This window comes from Lissotriton vulgaris, chromosome 12 (genome assembly GCF_964263255.1).
Source record: "Lissotriton vulgaris chromosome 12, aLisVul1.2, whole genome shotgun sequence".
Lineage (NCBI taxonomy): Eukaryota > Metazoa > Chordata > Amphibia > Caudata > Salamandridae > Lissotriton > Lissotriton vulgaris.
Genome location: NC_141700.1, coordinates 30,963,598 through 30,986,387, shown reverse-complemented (window position 1 = coordinate 30,986,387; position 22,790 = coordinate 30,963,598). Strand labels below are relative to the sequence as shown.

Sequence of the window (22,790 nt, the reverse complement as noted above, 5' to 3'; positions counted from 1 at the left end):
ATTGGTTCGGTATGCCGGTGATAATTCCAACCCGCCAGTTGCGGGTTACGTGAAATAGTATCCTGGTTAAATAAAAGTTCAAGTGAAGGGAGCGGTAGGACGGTCGTGTACAGCCGTCACTACGAACATCTGCGCAGTTGCGCTTCTGCGGAGACCGGTGGTGTCTTGTAATTCTTACACCTGCAACAGGTCCTCAGCATCAAGAGGCTTTAAAGTGATGTTACGCCAGACACATTTTCACCTTTCAAAGCCAATCTGAACTCTGCGGCCACATGAGTAACCAGAACCTGGTACAGGGACTGGAATCAAAACAGAGGGCCCTCCATCAAGGTTGGACGTCCCTCTGAGACTCATGACTCCGCCCACAACTTCACCCAAGTGACGCGCCCAAAATACGCTGCTTACTAGCTCCCCAGTTGTATGTAATCACATCCAAATACAAACATAGATAACTTATCTAAGCGACAGCCATACAGGCACTAGACATTTCACTACTCAAGGACTCAGAACAAGGAAGGCGGCAACAACATACATCTGTAAGAGCCTTACTGCCACCTTTTACCCTCCTAAATTATAAAAAAAACAAGTGCACCCACTTCTACAATACATAAGCGCCTAGAGGTCATTTAGTTTGGAGTGCAGCACTATGCAGGTCAACGTATACGTGTAGGTGACCCCAAATATCTATAAACGAACAATGCGCAGGGCCACGTGCATAGAATGTTCTGGTTACTGGGGAAACGCCCACTGCAGACAGGTGCCCCTAATGCCCGGACATTAATTATTCACACTTGAGGTGTCTGCCAAAATACTACAGGGATGGCCTAGATAAACAGCTAAACTTGGAAGCCCCAAAATAACTATATATTTAAAAGTCCGAAGCCATCTCCAAGGTAAAGTTCCTGACATGAAACAAGAACCAGATGTGACGTCTGGTGCCCCCAGAAGCAGATACAAGTAAACCCGCGGCAAACCAGTTTAAATAGTAAGTGTATTAGTTTTGCAAACAGTTTTCAGTTAAATGACAGGAGAAACAAGACATCCTAAAACTTCCCACAGAGGCCAAAACAAAGAATTAGAAAGGAGCTGGCGCGAGGGTGGGCCCCTTTGCAGGAGAAAAACAGCGGCCTGTGTTGTTGCTTTAAGAGGGTGCAAAAGCCCGACTGTGAAACAAAATAGGACTTTAAACAAAATCCCATTAATTTGTCTGTCACGTGACTTCCCTGCCTTTGTTTACTCAAAGTATTACCTAGGGATCGACAGCGCATCTGTAGGACACATTTACGTTTTCGGTTTATATTTACTGTTTCAGATGTATACAGATAAGAACATAAAAGACCGACTTTGGTGGGTTTTGCATATTTTTGTACCAACCGGGACTTACAAATTCCGGCGGTGCCGCTAGAAAAACCCACCTCACCCACGCACACAAAGCCCTACACAACCAAGGCCCAGGATACCTAAGCAGCCGCCTCAACTTCTACGCTCCCAAACGCCAGCTTCGATCGACCGGCCACGCCCTCGCCGCCGTCCCCCGCATCCGAAGAGCCACCACAGGGGGACGGTCCTTCTCCTACCTCGCCGCCAAGAGATGGAACTCCCTCCCGACCCACCTCCGCCTGACCCAGGACCACCTCGCCTTCAGGAAGCAACTCAAGACCTGGCTGTTCGAGCAGTAGCGGACCCCCCTCCCCTAGCGCCTTGAGACCCTCTGGGTGAGTAGTGCGCTATATAAATGCTTTGATTGATTGATTGATTGAGAAAAAGGGCCAGGTGGCACCCCCCCCTGGCGGCGTCATTATAGAGATGCAAAATCGCATATTTAGATTGTAAATATAGTTTGGGGTGCCCTGTTTCCAGTCATGGTCTTTCATTTAACAACACGTGCATTCTGGGAGTTGAAGTTCGGGTTTGCTTCCATTAAACCAGTTGGACTAGGACACGGAATAAGAACTGGAAATCTGGTGCCCTGGGGCAGGGAGCAGCGGATGTATCTGCCCCACCCCTCCTGTCACAGTCGGCAATGAGAAGAAGGTTAATAAATGATGCGGAGGAGACAAGAGGCCAGACAGCAGAAGCGAGATTCCATATATTTACGATAAACTATTTACATGTGTCTGCAGCGGTACTTGCGTGGTCTTCAAACCTTTCACATGCAAAATATGGTAAAATGCATAAAAAAGAAAAAAAAATTGAGCTTTATGGCGGACAAGAAACTCCACGCCCTTTGACCTCGTGAACCTGGAGTAACTTTTCTTCAACTCTAGGGTTCTGCCCTGAATTTTTGGTTTAAAATGTTGACAGCTTTGCAGTTGGTTATTTGAGATCACATTTAATTTGGAAAACATGGAAAGAAAAAAAATGCACACATGGTGCTCAATCCTGATTGCAAGTTCATTGTTTTAATTTTCCCCACGTAGAAACAGAAGGCCTCTCTCTCCATATTTGTGCCTGTAAAATTGTAAGGTAGCGTCACAGATCTTTCACAGATTAAGAAAAATAGTGCACATCTGCAGCAACAGTGCATGGGGCTAGGCAATACTGCTTCCTGCCAGGGGTGTGTCTTGCAACAATATACACGCCCCACCTTGGATGGTTACATTGTGTGTCCAGGAAGTGAGGCGTAGGAACAACAATGTGGCAACATTATGATACTTAGTTCCTGCAGCGGTGCAGGGATGGGCGAGGCCTAGTACGCTGCGCAGAGTAGGCCGCGCGCAGTTGATGGAGGATGCTCTCAGGGGCGATAAGCATCAAGCGGTGTAAGCATGCTCGCGACTGACGGGTACGAGGCGCGCAGCCCTCTCCCCACTGCTCCCACTCCAACGTTTCATACCGCAACAAAGATCGTACGGATTATCCAGGCAAGCAGAGCTGTCAGACACAAATGGGCGCCCACCGTCCGGAATACCAAGCGAGGCCTTCCGCCGGAGGGATCCCATTATAACCCACTCCTCCTCCAGGCCATTACTCTTGTCTGGTAACAAAGAGGGCCGGAGATATGCTCAGAATGGATTACCGACGAAATACAGGCTACAAACAGATATTTGTAATCACCCCTAAAGTCAGTCATCCTGACTATATAGCTGAGGCGCGCTCATTACTTCTCGGAGACGCCGGCCTCGCGCGACTGGTGGGATGGGATCTGGTGTCCTCTTTTCAGTCTCATACAGAGCACTGTGGAATCAGCTTATAATTCCACACAAATGCATTATGTCGCCACAACACCTTTCCTCGCAGATAACAGCAAGCCTGGCTCCTTTCAGATTTCAGGATTATCGCTACGGTGTGCGGTGCACGCAGACCGGGCCAGTGATTCTGAATTCTGTAAAGAGTGTTCAATAAATATAAATAGCAAAACCCCAATTTTTATGGATTTTTAATGTCGCATCTGACTGCAATTTTGAATTGAATTATTTAAAAAGCAATACAATGTTCAAGGCCCTTAGCTCACACGTCGGTATTATTTAAATAAATACGTTTGGGAACATTTATTATTGAATCTACCTCATATGATATATTTAGCCTTCATTTGGTTACTTAATACAGTTAATCTCACAGCTTTAATTAGGATTCCAACTACCCCGTCATCACGGACAGTAGGTTCCATTTGATAGCTTTTCTTTTAAAAATCACGGTTTTACAATATCACCTTAATTGTGTCGCCTGGAGTGACAGCACTACAAATCCCAGAATGCTTTAGGTTGTTAAGATACCCCAGGCCTGGAGCACCCTGTCCTTAGTGACATGGTCATGTTATAAGTTTATACATGTGTTATCAAAAGAGACTAGCTTAAATATGACCAATATTGTTAGGACACTGGGTGGGCCCGATGATGAAGCATGCCACCAACCAGGTTGGTGGGTGAGGGCTTCATGAACTCACCAACGAGGTGCCCATGACAAATCTAATCAGAGTCCTAACAATATTGGTCATATTTAAGCTAGTCTCTTTTGATAACACATATAAACTACGAGAACTTGGACTATCTTTCTAGTCCCCTCTCTCTCGCTTGATATGCGCATAAGTTTATACATAACATTTTGGGGTACAAGGTGCCTAAAGCACCGGCTTCAGACGCAGTCTGGAATGCTGCCCTTCCCTTGCCGCCTTGGGTGGGGAAAACGGTCTTTGCGGCACACAAATCTGTGCGGGGCACCCCTAAGGCCCAGTGCCATCTACTCTTGTGCCAGTGCCTCCCGCCCCAAATAGCTGCTTTATACTGCACGAGTCAGCCTAGTGTTCTGAAGCTGCACATAAATAAACACAAATATATATGGTTTTGCTCCACAGGGCCTAAAACCCCCTATAGATCAAAGTCACTTGCAATTAATACTACCCGAATCCTACAGAAGCAGCTAATAAATAAATAAATAACACTTCTGTTTATTTTACACTGTATGCATTCCATAATTTTTAGCTTGTCTTTGCTATAACAGAATGGGTCAAAGCTTATCGATCAGCATTGATCCCATCGCAAAGGCAACCGCCTAGCCTCACCAGGTGGACCTCCATTCCTTTGAAAGGAAACAAAAGACACCCCACACACGTTTAACTCTTGTCGGGCCCCATCAGCGGGGCGTAGCTCCATCCCCGTGCATGTATCATGTTCTGAGGTCAGGGGCTTAGTGCAAAACATGACTGGATATACTGACGCTTAAAGGGTCTGGGAGCAGGACGTGGCTGGTGGCCAATACCAAAGTCATCTTTGCACACACAAAAGCTTTGGGTATTGGGGTCTGGGGCATAGGGTCTGGTCAGAGGTCCTGACCTGCAGCCAGTGTCTTCTCCATACAGCCGAGAGCCCTCTGCAGCCTCTTCTGGGTACATGGTTTTGAGGCGTAGGGCGTGGCTGGAGGTTCTGGGGGCACAGAGGCCAGGTACATTGCATGGCCACCTTAACCCATGCCTACAGAATGGCCATTGATTTAGTCAGGGGAAAATTTGTGTCATTCCCTACCAAAACAAAAACTTAAAACAAATGCGTTAATGGGAATTCTTTTTTTTTTTTTTTAACTCGGACGAGAAATAGTGCTTTAAAAAAAATGGAGCTTACAACTCTCGTGGAAAATTTTCCTGCAGTAATTCTGCACTGCACACCTGTTGATTCTGCGGTTTGGTGGCAGACTGGGAAATGGAGGCAACCCTGGCAAATTTTGTCAACCCGGCCAGCATACTGCATGTAGCGCGTACGCCATATTTCTGCAAGGTGGGGTTTCCGGGCTTTCTCCACTCCCCGAAATGTTTGAGTAAAAATTGCAAATATGGTGCATTTTCCAACACATTTTTCAATAATTATTTATAAAGTTTTATATAGCGCGAACTTGATCCCGAAGGATATCAGAGCGCTTTACATCATCTAACCTTGTTCAATCCTTAAGTGGATGGATGGAGATTGGGGACATTGCTGCGGGGGTTAATGAATGAATAGTTGGATGATGAGGAGTGGATGGAAGAACGGATTCAAGAATCCATGAAAATTAACAAAAAATACCTTCAGCTATGTAGAGCAAATGGTCGCGGTGCAGCGACCATAAGTGGGTGCTCGGATTTTCATTTTAGGTTCTGCATTAAAACATCACCCTCCGCAAACTCTACTACCAACAATCCTTGTGAACGATTCATAGCCTGGGTGAACTGAACAAAGTGCCTCAAAGAAATAAATACAAAACCATTAAGCTTTGATCTAAAACAAACAGGAGACAGAATGAGATCACCACGAGGTGGCAAAATTGCACAAAAACCTTGCTGCAAAGTCAAATAGCTTTGAACCACACTTTAAAACTATTAGTTTTGAATTGTTTATTTATAAGTTGGCTGGTCTGTCTTTAGTATCTGAAAGAGGCTATTAGTTATAGATCCCTTACCTTAGAATTACCCCCAGGCGTCAGACTGGATCCGGAGAATTTTTTCTCAGCAGTACCCCTGCGCGTCGGTAGGTGGCGTTGATCAACTCGGCATTCGTCGTTGGTGTCCTTATCGCCGGAATGGCGTCGCAGTATCTACTTAGACGCTACCCCTGCGCGCTGATGTCAGTTCTTTCTTTTTTTGCGCCAGCCAGCGCAAATTTGGAGAGAGAGGTTCCCTTAGTCTTTTTTGACTGGCACTTTTTTGACTTTTGTTGACATCTTTTTCGAGTCATTCGACTCCTGGATGTCCCATCGTCGGACCTGCTTAAAGCCTTGTGACTCCTGTCACAAGTTGATGTCGGTGACGGATCCACATCTCGTGTGACTCTGGTGTCAGGAGGGCGACCATGACCCGAAGTCATGCTCTGACTGTCGGGCCTTGAACCCGAAGTCTTTGCGGGAGCAGTCCCAAAAGCTTCTGGAGGCCCGGCAGTCAGCTCTGCGCCACTTGAGGTCCCGGTCGAGAGGGAGGTCGCGGGACCGGTCGCGGAGTCACCACCATCATCATCATCATCATCATCATTCCTCCTCGAAGTCTTCATCATCGGGTAAGTCGAAGTACAAGAAGAAGGTGAAGAAGCACAGAGACTCTTCGTCTTCTCCCCGTCCATCAGCAGATGCGACGCGGGACGTAGTCGTCCTTCGGCTCCAGCCGCGGTCAGCTCCGAGCCTCCCTCTGTTCCCGGGAGCGAGAGCGCCCCCTGCCCAGCTTTGTGCACTTTACGAAGCCCTCCACTCCATCTTTGGGTAGCCCGACTCCGCCGGCACACCTTCTGGCCCACGGACTCAGCTGGGGGGGGGGGGATCTAGGACTTCGATGCGGGCGGCTCCAGTCTCGGCGCCGTGGGGCCCCCAGGGATCCAGGTGCCAGTTGATCTCACAACACCTCCCCTGGCGCCGATTCATCAGCCGACGCCTCCACCACCGGTAGTGTACCCGGCCGGCCTCGACCTCGGCCTCCCCCTGACTTGGGACACAGAGCTGTACCGGTGCCGGACGGTACTTTTGTACCCTTGATCTACCCTGGCGTTCCTTTTGGGCCTGAGTGGCAGCAGAGGAGGGTGAGGAGAACTGTGAGGGGTCTGTTGACCCTCTAACAGACCAGCTAGAAGAACTTCACTGGAGAGAGGAGTCGGGTGATCCCAGTGGTCTGGACACCTCCCCAGAACTTGGTATGCTTTCTCCCCCTACCGTGGCCACGGAGGAGGGAGCCTTCTATGCTGTGGTGTTGCATCGGTGGCTGAGACCTTGGGCCTTGAGCTTCCTACAGTGGCAGTCAGGACTAACCTCCTGCCTGAGGTGCTTCAGCCGGCAGCGGCCTCCAGGGAGCCCCTGCTGCCATTCAACGAGGCCCTCACTGACATCCTTCTGGGCACTCGATCCAAGTATAGCACAGAGGCTCCTGTGGATAGGATGATTGTCCGACGCCACCGCCTGGCCACAGGAGACCCAATTTTCCTCTCCTAACACCCTACCCCGAGAGCGCGGTGGTCTAAGCCTCAACAAAGGCATGTTCCCTACTGCTTCCCCAAATAGGGAATCCAAGAAGCTGGACCATCTTGGGAAGAAGATGTTTTCTTCCGCCAGCTTAGGACTGCGGTCGGTGAACACCACATGTCTCTTGTGCCGCTACACCCACTCTGTGTGGGACACGGTTGTGCAAGAGCTGCCACAGTGCCCGGAGGAGGCCTGGACTGTACTCTCCCGTGCGGTCGCAGAGGGTAGAGACGCAGCGAAGTTCGCCATTCGAGATGGGCTGTATAAGCCCACTTCCTAGGTAGAACAATTTATATGTCAGTAGCCTTGAGATGCTATGCCTGGCTGAGGTCCACTGGCTTTTCCGGGGATGTCCAATCGACCCTTTCTGACGTGCCCTTTGATAGCCGTCTGCTGTTTTGCGACCAGGCGGACAATGCGCTCGAGTGCTTCAAGGACTTTAGGGTTACGGCCAGATCCTTGGGCCTCACTTCCACCGCTTCCCCGTTCTGTCTGCCTTTCGTGGCTACAGAAGGAGTGCCCCACCACATTCCACCCAGGCCCACAGGCCGGTGCAAGCTACTCGGCTGGGGACGTGGGACCCAGAGCCGTGGGACTGGGGGCAAGCCGGCGGGCCAGTCGACCAGTGCACCCTCTGCATCAGCCTCCAAGCATTCCAACTTCGACCTTTCAGGGCCACCAGTTGCCAGTGGGTGACAGGATCCACAATCACCTCCCCCCCTGGCACAACATCACGTTGGACAGGTGTGTTTTGCAGATAGACCGCAGGGGCTACTCCCTCCCCTTCAAGACTACCCCTTCCTTGTTGCCACCAACACTCAAATTACATGTCGAAGGATCACTTGACCCTTCTCAGTCAGGAAGTTACGGCTCTATTGGCTAAGGGAGCTATCGAGCAAGTCCCTGTGCCAGAAGTAGGTCGTGGTTGTTATTCCCACTACTTCCTGGTGCCCAAGAAGGACAAAGGCATGCATCATATCTTGGATCTCACGGACGTCAACCGCTTCCTCCACAAGGAGAAGTAAAAAATGTTGACATTGGCTCAAGTCTGGTCTGCCCTCGACCCTGGAGACTGGATGGTAGCGTTGGACTTGCAGGATGCGTATTTTCACATCCCTGTCCTGCACGCCCACAAGAGTTACCTACGGTTCACGGTGGGCCACAAACATTTTCCGTTTTCTGTGCTCCCCTTTGGCCTTACCAGCGCCACTTGAGCGTTCACAAAAGTGATGGCCGCAGCTCATCTGCGAAGATCAGGGGTTCCAGTCTTCCTCTATCTCGACGACTGGCTGTTGAAGGCAAGCTCGGCCCAGGCTGCCGTCTCCCACCTTCAGACTTTGGCGGACCTCCTGCACTCGCTGGGATTCACTATCAACGTACCGAAGTCACACCCGATTCCCTCTCAGAAGCTCCTTTTCATCGGAGCAGTTCTGGATACAGCGTAGTTTCCGGCTTATCCTCCCGAGCATTGAGTTCAGGATATTCGGGCTGTGATACTGATGTTTCAGCCCCTATCCCGGATTTCGTGGGAATGATCCTGAGGCTGCTGTGCCTCGGCCTCCTGCATCCTGCTGGTGGATCATGCCTGGTGCATATGCGGGCTCTGCAGTGGGACCTGAAGTTCCAGTGGGCGCAGCATTAGGGGAATCTTTCAGATTGCGTCCAGATCTCAGAGGGCACTGCACACCAATTGCAGTGGTGGCTAACAAACCAGGATTGGGTCAACAGCAGATCCCGCTCCCTTCACCAACCAGCGTTCACAGTGGTGACAGATGCGTCACTCCTCGGATGGGGCGGCCACATGGGAGAGACAGAGATCAGGGGCCTCTGGTCTCCGGAGGAGTCCATGCTCCTCATCAACCTTCTGGAGCTCCGGGCGATTCGTCTTGAACTGAAGACATTGCTTCGGTCTGTCAAAGGAAGGGTAGTGCAGGTGTTCCCGGACAACACCACCGCCATGTGGTACTGCAACATACAGGTTGGGGGGTCATGGACCCGCTCTCCACCTTTGGACATGGCTGGAACATCAGGGCAGGTTAGGACAGACCATCACTCTGCGCACCTTCTTCTCGCCCGCACCCTTCCTAGGAGGAGGAGAGACTCCACCTTCTGGATCTAAAACGTGCGCTATCATTTTATCTGGATCGAACAAAACAATTCCGGGTGGACGATCAACTCTTTGTTGGCTATGTGGGCGCCAAGAAAGGTCGGGCTGTGCAAAAACGGACCATCTCTCGATGGGTCGTGCTTTGCATTAAAATCTGTTATTCCTTGGTGAAAAAGGAGCCGCCGGTAGGACTGCGTGTCCATTTCACAAGGGCGAAGGCAGCCATGACTGCTTTGGGACGTGGAGTCCCCCTCTGTGATATCTGCCAGGCAGCCACGTGGGCTTCACTGCACACGTTCACTAAACATTATTGCCTGGATAGTCAAGTCCGGAGAGACGACTTCATTGGCCGTTCAATTCTCCAGAACTTTCTGATGTGAACTTAGGTCGCAGACCCACCTCCAGCGTTGGTATTGCTGGGGTATCTATTCTAAGGTTAGGAATCTATAACTAATAGTTAATTTCAGATGAACAAGTTACTTACCTTCGGTAACGATATATCTGTAAGAGACATATATTCGGTATAAATTACTATCCGCCCCACCCATCCTCCCTGTTCTGTGACCTGACTACTAGAGAAGGAGACTCACTTTAAATCAGACGTCTCAGTGCATAGGTGGCGTCTAAGTAGATACAGTGACGTCATTCCGGCAATCATGACACCAAGGACGAATGCGGAGTCGACCGACGCTACAAACCGACGCGCAGGGGTACTGCTGAGAAAAAAATTCCCCGGATCCAGTTTAACGTCTGGGGGTAATTCTAGGGTAAGGAATCTATAAATAATATATGTCTCTTACAGATATATTTTCATCAAAACCAGCCCCCCAGCAGCAGAGAACTATCCTGCACTTGCCAGCCCACCGAGAAAGAGCCCTGCGCAAGGTAGTAACAGTCTGGGCCTACTGCGCTTAGCAGTAACCCCTAAAAGTGGAATTACACCAAAGCGATCATAAAAAGCCTACAGTCTGGGGGGACCAGGATGTAGAAATAGATGTTACTCCAACGATTTCCACAATGTATCCTGTAACAATGGGACTGTTTGTCGTGACAAAATTCCTCCAGACCAAGAGTAAATTTATAGTGCGATATGCTTCAGAAGACATAGTTTCTTGTGATGTGAGCCCAAGTCAATTAAAATGCAGTTTAACATTTTCAAACTATTTATAAGCTTAACCCTTTCTTTCTCCAAATTCAGTTTTTTCCATCTTAAAAATGTTAAACCTTGGGCATTTCCAGCCAGACTTCCCCCAAGTAGCTGATGACCGTCATTTTAGAGGTAATTCAAGGGCTGCTGGATAAATTGCTCGGTTGGTGAAATCACTTGTTGCTCAACTTAGATCACAGACCGAGAAGCTTGGGTTCAAATTATATGGATGATATAATGGATGAAGTTATTTCTTTTTAAACAAAATGCAGCTACTATTGAATGGCCCGTTTTACAGTTCATTTTTTCCAGAATGAAGGAGGAGAGGACATGATAGAAAACAGATTTGCACAGGCCTACACAGTGTAATTAGGACCCTGCTTAGCAGTCTCCTGCAACTGTGGGGTTGGAATGGGGACAATTATCAGACTCCAACTCCCACATATATTGGATTATTTTCAGCACATTTACCCCACAAAATATTTTGGAAGGTTAGGCGTGCTGAAACGTGACAGGGGAAAATCATGGCCGTGCAAAATTTACAGCTACACCCTACTTAAGAACCACTTTCAAACTCTTGTGAGCACAAGGATCATAATGTTCTCCTTATCTTGTGATCAGGAAGGAGTCAGCAGTAAGCACTTGGCACCACAGCCTTGCTCAAGTTGCCTTGAAAGACTCTAATCTGCCAGGCAAACTGTTTCAGTCTGAATTAAATTGGTGGTACCAGCTCTTCATCAGGCATGTTGATTCATGAAGGCCATAGCCATACTAGATAAACAAATTTACCCTGTCTTTATAGTCTGAAAAAGATGGTAGCTCTTGTAATAAAAAAAGCCTTTAAGTTACTTTACACTAAGTAAACAGATTACACACAGACCATGATCTTCCAACAAATCGTAACCAATACCTATATTTTAAATCTATTTTGCATAATGCTCCCTGTATTTAAACTACAAATTTACCCACATGCTTTGGTGTTCTAAGGCAACAATTCCTGCCGAAAGCACAAAGCAGAATTTATAGCATAAAAAACATGAAAATACAGCAGGTGTGGTAAGAGCTCACTCTAAAATATTATTTTCGACAAAGGTCGCAGGCCAGCAGGCGTTTGTCCTCAGGAGGACATGTTTGTGAAACTCCTTTTCCAGGCAAATCTGGGAACCCATTCAAAGTCCCATGAAGACTCCACAATCATGACATAATGTAGAATTCCAAGGACCTGGAATACATGCTCAATCAATATTAAACATTTAGATAGCACGCCACATTAATTTACACAGTGCTTAGTAATAGTTATAATTAAACAACTTAGTGGCATTCATTTTTATAATCTTGAAAGAATGAAAGGTCGTGCAGTCTTTGCATGCAACTTGTCGGCTATAAATAAACCTCTACCACAATTCCTCAACCCACTGTGCTATCTTATCAGCGATTTAAGTAGACTCAAAAATCAAGGCGTCCCTTCTTGACTGAGCCACAGCACTCTAATGTAAGCTGAATCAGACCTCGTCAGAACGAATATAAAAAAAATCTTGTTTTACCAAAAATATGCTTTTTTTGCCCAGTCAACGTAAATTTGGTTTGCTCATGCATTACATTATAGAGTAACTGTGTGATGAAAATAAAATAAAAACTATTTTCTACTACTGGTAAAAAGGCTCCAGAAAGGCTACTCAAGTTTCAAATTTAGAAATAGTTTTTGTCCAGCTGTAGCCTTTCCTAAACCCCTGTTAGTCAGCAGCACCTAGATTGTGCACGCGCTCTGCCTTAAGGCCTAGTTGCCCAGGGGATGGTGGCCCCGGTCATGTGTAAGCCCTTCAGACACATTGTAGCCAACACCACTTGTCATATTAGAAAGTTTAAGCCAAATTTTTAAATAAAACTGAACAGCTAGTCCCAGAATGAAATATGCTGTGGATTAGGACACCAGGACTGGCTGCAGGTTTCACAAGACATGGAGCTACTGAGCAGGTCTGGAAGGACTGAACCATACATGCATTTTTCCTTCACTGAGTGAAGTTGTGGAATTAGGGGTTGCCTGTAAGCCACATAGGGATGTGGTCCAGCTACCCACAAATAGGAATTTCTTCGTTTTTTGGGGTGTGAACAGCGGAAACTGACTGAGTGGAGGGGTTAAGTTTTTTATAGACAACTAAAAGGAATGATCTAAATGTTACAAAGTTATTACAATTTTGGCAGGTGTCACAACACACAAAGCAGGAATTTCAAGTCCTCTTAATTCAGAAATGTAAATGTAAATTGATACTTGTATAGCGCACTACTCACCCGCAAGGGTCTCAAGGCGCTTGAACGAATACCGCTGTGGAACCCATCCTGGCTTTCCCTGTGAGGCGTCCACTCCTGGGCACCCCAAGGTGGAGGCCAGGCATCCTTAGCGTTGTGGGGGCCGTTGTGGAGATTAAGCAAGCTATTGCCCAGAGTTGCAGAGTGGGACTCCATGATTGGAATAGGCACCGAGGCGAGAATTATCAGGTCCATGGAATTTTTGAGCCCAAGACCCGCCGAGGCGGGGAATTGAACCCTTGTCCTGGGCCAGACCTCTGCATCAGGGTCTGCCACTCTAATCATTGAGCCACACTTCTCCACCAATGTAAATCCTGTGACGTACAAAATATTAATCATATAGGCCAACCCCCCCCTAACCCGCAAATACCGATATGCATACAAAGTAAACTATAAAGTGTATTGTTGTCCAATTGTGTGAAATGTAATAAATTTAGCTTATGACCGACCATGTGTTACTGGGAATTTTTCAGACAGCATTTAAGTCAATGTTTAACTCTCCCATGGAATTAGAAATGTGGAACAAGCACTTGCAAATCATACAAACCCACCCTAAAAGGAACAGCCAGATGCCAAATGCTCGGTCACATGTCCCTGACCTAGACAGTAAGCAATCCAGGCGTGTCTCGCCTTGATTGAGGTTTGTCGTAGAGCAAGGGTTTCATCCTGATCCCGGTCTTCAGGACTATGTTTCTGATTTCGATTGACAACTGGATGCATTATGCGATATGTATTCTAGGTTTGCTCCCTGTGGACTTACAGCACTGATGACAATGAAACACAAATCCTTATTAGGTCTCGCCTGAGAGCACGCATGCTCTGTTGCTGCAAGGGGTATTGTTTACAATTAAGGGCTTGGCGCCCGCCCATTACTTACCATTTGTTGACAGCATTGTCACTCTTCCTTTCTGCTTCCTAACTGGCCAGTGCCAGCCCAAAGCCACTTCCTTTTTCTGTAGTTCATGGACTAAGCACAGATTGAATCTCTTTAGTGTCCATTGCTACTCGTGTTATGGTTCGAGTACTATTTGTACTTCCCTCTTCATCCAACCCCTTCTCTGTGTTGGTGTTGGTTGTTACCCTCCTACTCACCCCTATTGTCGTTGCTTGACGGTTCTGCCTGCCTGCCCAAAAAAAGGCCTAAGGCGCATCAATAGCTGGTAGCGCCAAAGCACTACATATTTGCCAATGCTTTTTTTCACATTTCGTTTGCCGTCACTTTTGAGGATCAAATACTTATGGTGTGAAAAGCAGCTCTTCTCCATGTTGCTGCCCCCGCGCTCCTCCCCATCAACCTTGCTTGATGGTCCCGGCCCCCTGTTGAAAAAAGCACTATGGAGTAGCGATAGCTGGTAGCTCACTGAAATGCTCCTTTGCATTTTGTTAGGAATGGGCTTATTTTGGGTCTATTTATGTGCAAAACAAGTCGTGCCAGTTCTCTCCGTGGCCAGTCTTCCGGTCTGGATTTGCCTTGATGTTCATAAATCTGTCTGACTCGCAACAGAGAAACCTTTCTATCAAGAGGCTCAGTTCCCTCAGCCTGCAGTCACGTGGGAGAACAGCAGCCCTATCATTCTGGTGAGCTCTGGCAGCAGAGGCAACAAGCTTTTTTTGTAGGTTCTCCTTCCAAAGATCTACAGAACATCCAGCTGCACATACAGGTAAGTACCAGGAAATGTACTACACACACCCTTTTGGCATCTGGCTGCTGGGCTGTAAATGCCCACACACAAAGAGTTCCAAACATTCATTTTCTCCTAACACATCTGTAAATGCAGCATGAATCATAACGCACGAGAGCGCACTATGCCAGTGACTATTACAACATGTCTCGAGGGGATCGTGCAGTACGAGGTAGCCGATTTGAAAGGCTGTGCTGCAGTGGGTCAATGCACTCACTCCCATCATGAGTCTGATAAAACAAACATTGGCAAAGGCAATAGGTCTCACCTACTTAAGAGCTATTGGCTTTGTCAATGTTTTGTTCAACCATGTTATACAGCTGCCAGGCTGATGTGCAATATGGCTGAAAGTAAAGAAAAGAAAGCACTATGATGCAGCTAGTGCTAACCGCATCACATACCTTTTTTCACTTTACTTTCAGGCACGCTGCACAGCAGCCGCGAAGCTGTACGCCATAGCTAAAACCAATTGACAAAGCCAATAGCTTTTGCATAGGTTGGACCTATCAGCTATGCCAATGTCTGCTTTTATTATGGCTGGCAACAGAAGGACATCTGCTGTATACTTCTGCAAAAAAAGATGGTATAAAGCCTCAAAAGTCCTAAAATTCAACAATGTTGGCCTCATAGTAACCACAATTACCACAACAACACCAAACATGTGCCCATTCATCCCAAGGTGTCCCATCTCCCTCGTTCAGGGTGTCCATGTAGCACGTCAGGAGGGATGAGGTGTTGTCAGTGTGCCTTTCCTGGTAAATTTGAGACATTTGAGTGTCTGTACCTTAATATCCACTATATGAGTGCGCTCAGTGACTAAGTAAAACTACTCGATTTAGGGCACACAGGAGACACAACCACCTCTTGGCACCTACACACATATTCCTACATTACAATTACCAGAATGCGAGAAAAGAAAACAGGGCCGGGTGGAGACTACTCACATCTGTCAAAAGACAAATTCAGATCTCTCTTATATTACTTGTGCAGCGAAGGGAATCGACACACATCCACAAAATCCAATCTGACCAGTTAGTACACTAAATGTTACATTCGATGGCAACCAAGAGATTTTTTAGGTGACCACTCCTGTTCATATTACTGGAGACGTCTACATTTCGGACCTTACATTTTGTGAGGCATTCCACTTTTTTAAAAGTTGGAACAGATGCAAAATGATATTTTTGCAATTAAAAAGCTTGCATGACAAAAAAAGTGTAAGTCAACATTTAGGTAAAGTGCCATATAGAATTCTATTCAGTTTTTCAATTTGACAACTTAGCCTTACTTCGCAACCCAGCCATATATGTACAGCATGATACTTGGAAGCAGGACAGACAACACAGTATTGTGGTAGCACGCCTAACAAGCATTTGCAATGCAATAGGTTTCGCATTAGGAAAGTGTGAGCTATTGGTATTGTAAATGACACATTTTTTTAATATGTGTTGGCTTTGAAAATATATAAATTAATAGCATCGTTATTCACAAAGCCAATAGCTTACACTTTCCTAATGCGAGTCCTATTTGTTTTGGCAATGCTTGTTGGTAGCAAGCAAGGACAGTGCTGTTGTGGTGCTGAGTGGTGATGTGGTGGTGTTCCCCAGTGAAGTGGTGGTGTTCCCGAGTGAAGTGGTGGTGTCCCCGAGTGAAGTGGTGGTGTCCCCGAGTGAAGTGGTGGTGTCCCCGAGTGAAGTGGTGGTGTCCCCGAGTGAAGTGGTGGTGTCCCCGAGTGAAGTGGTGGTGGCCCCGACTGACGTGGTGGTGGCCCCGACTGACGTGGTGGAGTGTGGAGTTGGAGGGTGGAGTTGGAGGATACATTAACAATATACATACTGGAGGGAGAGGCATAGGGAGCTAACAGCATAGTATGGTTAGGTTTGGAATCATGTCAGCAGCGAATAGTAGCGGAAACAAAGTTCAGGCCAAATATGTAGTGCTGGCACGCTGAAAAAACGTTCACCTCTTGCACAAAATAATAGTAAAACAAACGAATCACCTAGAAGTCTAGGTTAAATTTAGTGTCCCAGCTAGAATATTTTTAAATCCTTCTAAAAAAGATTGTTGTCTGTATACAACACATCCACAAATCATACACCTGGAGTAAGAGGGCAACTGTTGATGACGTTTCTGAGACTCCAGTACAGCCCGAGTGGCTCTCGGCGGCCGATAGTGTTTAAAAATGCTATAAAACTAATATATATATATATATATATATATATATATATATATATATATATATATATATATATATATATATATATATATATATATATATAGTATCCAAACACATTTGTATTCTGAGGTGGTTTAAAATATGTTTGGAGTCAGATTACCAGAAGCTGGTAGAGCTGCGGTCTCCGGTTTAAACCTGCCCTGGAGGTTGCCACAAATATTTACACACAGGTCTCTTATTTGTTGTGTTTTCCAAGGCAAACATGGCGAATCTAGACTTTACCATTGGCAGTGTACATTCCCACACCGTCCCCACATAAATAAATGTAAACGATTTTAACATAAGCCTTTTACCAGTCCAAACGTTTACCATTGAAGTAGGGACACTGCTGGCTTAAAAAAAGGTAACGTAGCGCAGCGCTACTACAGGCAAACTCCATACAGGCTTAGCATTCAGGATGGACACAGCAGGAAATGAGGAAAGACTATGTGGAAGTACCCAAACAATCTTTCGGCATTGCTGGGGGGGTGGAGGGGTTGGGCGGGGGAGCAGCAGTAGCCTTTGAACGAGAAGTAGGTAGTGAGTGCGCAATGAGAGTTAAGAAGAGACAGAGCGAATGTAAATAAAGAAACTTTGAGTAAGGGGGTGAGCGCTGTCATTTATATAGCGTCTATCAAAGTGTCAAAGCCTGGTGGGGGTGCGGGATGCGAGTGAGTGGGAGGGAACGGGCCAAGCGCGTACTGGAGAAGCGTCACGGTTGCATGCATCACAGAGTCAAAGCCTGGTGGGGGTGGGATGCGAGCAAGAGCGAGGGAACGGGCCAAGCGCGCGCTGGAGAAGCGTCACGGTTGCACTGTACCCAATGAACAGTAATGTCCAATGTTAGATACGAGTGTATTCCATTCAAATATCAAAGTATGGTCCTTAAGAAATCCTCACCTCCAATGACCTTGTGATGGTCCACAATGTAGTCAAGCACATAATTATTTATTGATGAATTCGCTATCCAAACATAATCTTGCTTATGGCCAAAGCCAACGCGTTTCGTTCACTGGAAACTTCTTCAGGGCTTAAATTTTGATATCATGAGTTAAACTGCATCCCTTCATAAGCTACCTCTGTATCGCACCATGTTGTGCATATTGTGCCATGGGGCCTTGCAATAGTGAAGTAAACATAATCTTGCTTATGGCCAAAGCCAACGCGTTTCGTTCACTGGAAATTTCTTCAGGGCTTCAATTTTGATATCATGAGTAAAACTGCATCCCTTCATAAGCTACCTCGGTATCGCATCATATTGTGCATATTGTGCCATTGGGCCTTGCAGTAGTGAAGTGCGCTTATCCTTTTACAGATTCGGGCACCTCTCTTCAGCGCGTCCTGCCTTGTTCGTTACTTAATGGTGATGTGTGCATTTTTTATCAGTCTCAGCCACTGTGTGCAATTCCCCCAAAAAAAGACTTTGAATAGAAAAGCCAAGGGCTTTAAAACAAAACGGTATCCCAATGACTTGGAAACATCAGATAAGTTAACAGAAAGCACAGCAGCTAATGAGATTTAAAGGGGTACCGATCTCGGTATAGACAGTGGAATTAAGGTCTGAGAAAAACATTGTAGGGAAGAGCAAGTGGACTTTAGCCACTTTACTAATATTTGTGAAACTAACTACCATGATGAGATATTTTAAATACAGTGTGATCATTTTAGATTTGAAAACTCCCAAACTAGTTTACATGGAGCAGTTATAATAACTAGCTGGAAGAGCCTGGCGGAGCTGAGTGACTGCACGTGGTGTGGTGAGGGTCTAAAGGAGCCCTCACCCCAGTGACAGCTCACCATCCCCTTTCACAGTGTTATGACAATCACAGCACAATAAACACAAAAGACAGACTCGCGTTGTCCAGGCCGAGCACTCGCAAGGAGGTGCAGACATCTTACTCACCATTTTGAGTTATTTCCACTTTTTTTCCTATTGAAAAGCGGATAAACCGGGAGAGGAGCAGGTACCCGAAGACACAGCCATGCGTCCACTGCCCGGAGAGAAAGAACAGCTGCAAGAGACGCCTGTCGGGAAGGGCCTTTAAGGCAATAGTAACTGAAGAAGGACTGATGAGGCGACAGAGGACGCCATCTTGGAATGGTGCTGGCATTGGCTTCCTTCACTGAACAGATTTCAAAGTATCTTGAAAAAAGAAGGTATCCTATTAAACGAATAATAAAACATACATACGGGGTTCTCTAAATTAAACGTTAAAATACATACGTGAATTTTGTAAATATTTAGAATCTTGTTATAATGTTAGTAGTTTTCGTATAAATGACTATATACGTGTCTCAACCTTCCTTCAGAAATATTTTGATTGATAATGTATTTTTGTTGATAAACCGTTGTGGTTTACTTCTGAGTACGCCTCTCCGTAATGGATGTACTGGTCAGAGAGGGCTGTCTCTGAATCAGGAGATCTTACCCATAAAACGTCGCCATTTCAGACTTTCTTCTATTTCTATGGGTACGTCACTGAGGCATCGGACGGGCCAGGGCAGACGGCTCCCGAAGAAGAGAAACAGCTGGCGGAAGCTGCGCGCAGTGACTGCTGGGATGTGTAGTTTTATAGCGTATCTCCTTTGGGACTACGAAGTGTATGCGGAGTGTTAGATCAATATTAAAGGCATAGTTGCCACCAGTCCTGTTTTTGCAGTTGCAAGTTGGAGACTGTTCCATATAATATTGTTGCAGAAACTGTTCTTCTTTATTACACACAGGTACGCACACAAGAACTTTCTATCTGGTACACAAACAATAACTTTCTGCAGCAGCCCTGTGCTGCAAAGTATTGTAGGATTTTCCCCCCAAATGTTGGCAAGTATGCAAAGGCGCAAAGTCTGTCATGCATTAGCCTGTGTGGGGAGGGGTCGTTAAATGTCACATGTGCCAGAAGCCAACACAGAAATATCTGTACCTTTCTAGGCACATTAGGTGTACTTGCCGTTCAGCAATCGTTTGTGGCACCACATCAGCTTATATGTTTTCTTTAACTGTTTAAATATTAGTTTGTATGTACATACATGCCAACATTTTAGAAGAGGGAAGCGGGAGATTTGTAAAAAGTAATCGGTTGACTGTATTTCCCCCATTAACTTTTTATTGAAGCAGAGGCAATTTCAGGTGGGAGATTGCCAAAAGAAAACAGAATTTGGCTTAAAACATCAGGATTCTCCCATCTGGATCGGGTCTATTGGCATGTATGTATGTGTATCTTTCTATATATTTATAAAGTTATCTGCACGCAAATACATAGAACATATATACAGCCATACTACTGCACACACCCACACTCTTAACAATTGCAGGGGACCCCTACCAGTTCTAGTCTGTGGCTGATAGTGTGCCCACCCTAAACATCTCTTCTAGAGATGACACTGCATCTGCTACCTTGCCATTCGTGGCAACTTCGTATCTAGGTTCTGTTTCTCTTTTGATACTGTAAGTATGGGCCTAAAAATCCATTCTTCAAAGTGCTGTTGAAGCCAGGACTGCAGGAAGGTGTCACACATTTGTGGCTTTCAGATAAATGGCATTAGAATGACAGGCCACTCACTCTTTTTGAATAGGGAACATTTAATTGTAGTATCACGTGGAATTAAGTGTCCAGAATTCAGATTTGTAGACCGATCTGGATTAGCAGGCTTGACAAGTTTGGCAGGTCACACACTTGCAACATTTCTAGACCAAAAAACAGGCCCAGATTGGCCATTTTTCCCACCAGGTAATTCCTGGGGTTGGAAGTGCTGGAAGCATCGAATTCCGGTACTGAAAGCCCAGGGTACCTGCTGGTGCCTCGGTTACTTTCGCAAGCTCTTGAAGTTAATCTCAGGTGCCCAGTGGGGGCCTTAAGGAAAGAGAAGGAGCAGGAGAATGAAGCAAGAGAAGACAGAGCCAGGAGAGAAATAGAGGCAGAGAATGAATGGTTGGAAAAAGAGAGATGAAGCAAATGGAGGAAGGGAGAAGACTGGTTTGGGTATCTTTGAGAGGGCTGCTTAGGGTTTCCACTTTTGCTTTTGGGCTTGGTTTTATTTTTGACATAACGCTGCTTTTAACATGGTTCTAGCACGTGGTACTTTGTGCTTAGGACTCTCTCTGTGACCTAACATTTTCATTATCTTTTGGGAGGGGAATGGTTGTCCGGCGGTGTGGGATGTGGAATCTCCATTGGGGGTGTTTGACTGTTATTTTCCTCCTGCGCTCCACTCTGGTTTTTTCCTTTCCTGAGTTGAGCACTTCAGCGGTTGGAAGTGGGCGGGGCTATTAGTTCTCCCCAGCTCTTTGAAATGCAGGAAGCTGCATGGGAGTGCTAAAGGCAAGCCCGTCTGCATCTGTTTGCACCCGGACCACGAACAGCGCCTGCCATGCAGTCAGTTTTTTCCTCAGACCAGCCTCATCAACTAATGTACAGTAAAGACTTATCGCTGTCTGTCTCTTTGCATGCCGCCTTGTGGAGAAAATCTCTCTTGTTCCTTTGAGGTTACTCATAGTTTGCAATGTTTTAATTTTGAATTCCCCAGGCGTCAGGCTCGGGGGTGTCCCAGTGCTGAATATCTGTCAGGCAGCAACGTGGGCATCTTAATACAGGTTTGCCAAGCACTACTGCTGGACAGTCAGGTCCGCAGGGTCAGGCATTTTGCAGGACTTTCTAGTATAAGGTTTATTTTATTTATTTATTTATTTATTTATTTAGTTTATAGAGCGCGACAGATACCCAAAAAGGGCTTCCCGGCGCTAAACAGAAATTTGAACTGGAAGGACAGGAAGGTTTTAAATGGGAAACCAAAGCGCTCACTGGTTGAAAAGCCAGGTTTTGATGGCCTTGCGAAAGTGTAGGTACCAATTTTCAAGACGGAGAGATTGGGGAAGGGAATTCCAGATCTTTGGGCCTAGGCAGGAAAAAGATCTGCCTCCCATCCTAGCCCAAACAAAACAGGTGATGGACAGAATGTGGATCAATCACTTGTTTTGTTTGCAATTGCCGCCATAAGTGCGCTGGGGATGCCCAGACGTGGGTCCCAGGCACTCCACACCACTGGAGTCAAGCTAGCAGGGCTGATGAGAGGTGTTACCTCGAAACCGGTCCGGCCCTCGTATACTTGATTCAGTTCTGGGAAGGACATGGCTTTTGTAGTTCGGACTGGACTGTTCCCATGGGGCACAGGGTCAGAGCTGATTTGCATATCGCCATTGTCTAACCCAGGGTGGTGTGGAGTGCAAAAAAACGATGGATTTGGGCCCAGATCTTTGGACTGGGGTGAATGTGTGACATTGATCCACATTCTGTCCATCACCTGTTTTGTTTGCAATTACCGCCATAAGTGCGCTGGGGATGCTCAGACGTGGGTCCCAGGCACTCCACACCACTGGAGTCAGGCTAGCCGGGCTGATGAGAGGTGTTACCTCGAAACCGGTCCGGTCCTCGGATGCTTGATTCCGTTCTGGGAAGGACATGGCTTTTGTAGTTCGGACTGGACTGTTCCCATGGGGCACAGGGTCAGAGCTGATTTGCATATCGCCATTGTCTAACCCAGGGTGGTGTGGAGTGCAAAAAAACGATGGATTTGGGCCCAGATCTTTGGACTGGGGTGAATGTGTGACATTGATCCACATTCTGTCCATCACCTGTTTTGTTTGCAATTACCGCCATAAGTGCGCTGGGGATGCTCAGACGTGGGTCCCAGGCACTCCACACCACTGGAGTCAAGCTAGCCGGGCTGATGAGAGGTGTTACCTCGAAACCGGTCCGGTCCTCGGATGCTTGATTCCGTTCTGGGAAGTACATGGCTTTTGTAGTTCGGACTGGACTGTTCCCATGGGGCACAGGGTCAGAGCTGATTTGCATATCGCCATTGTCTAACCCAGGGTGGTGTGGAGTGCAAAAAAACGATGGATTTGGCCCAGATCTTTGGACTGGGTTG

At 46.6% G+C, this 22,790-nt stretch overlaps 1 protein-coding gene across 1 annotated transcript in view; it reads right to left on the bottom strand.

Annotated features, from left to right (window-relative positions):
- The window catches only part of TMEM161A (transmembrane protein 161A), a 39,515-nt gene extending 20,624 nt beyond the window's left edge, over positions 1-18,891 (bottom strand). Inside the window, exon 1 of the mRNA XM_086946861.1 lies at positions 18,769-18,891. Within this exon, the coding sequence (XP_086802987.1) occupies positions 18,769-18,771 (3 nt within the window). The 5' untranslated portion in view covers positions 18,772-18,891. The remainder of the gene's footprint in view (positions 1-18,768) is intronic.
- Between the last annotated feature and the right edge of the window lie 3,899 nt (positions 18,892-22,790).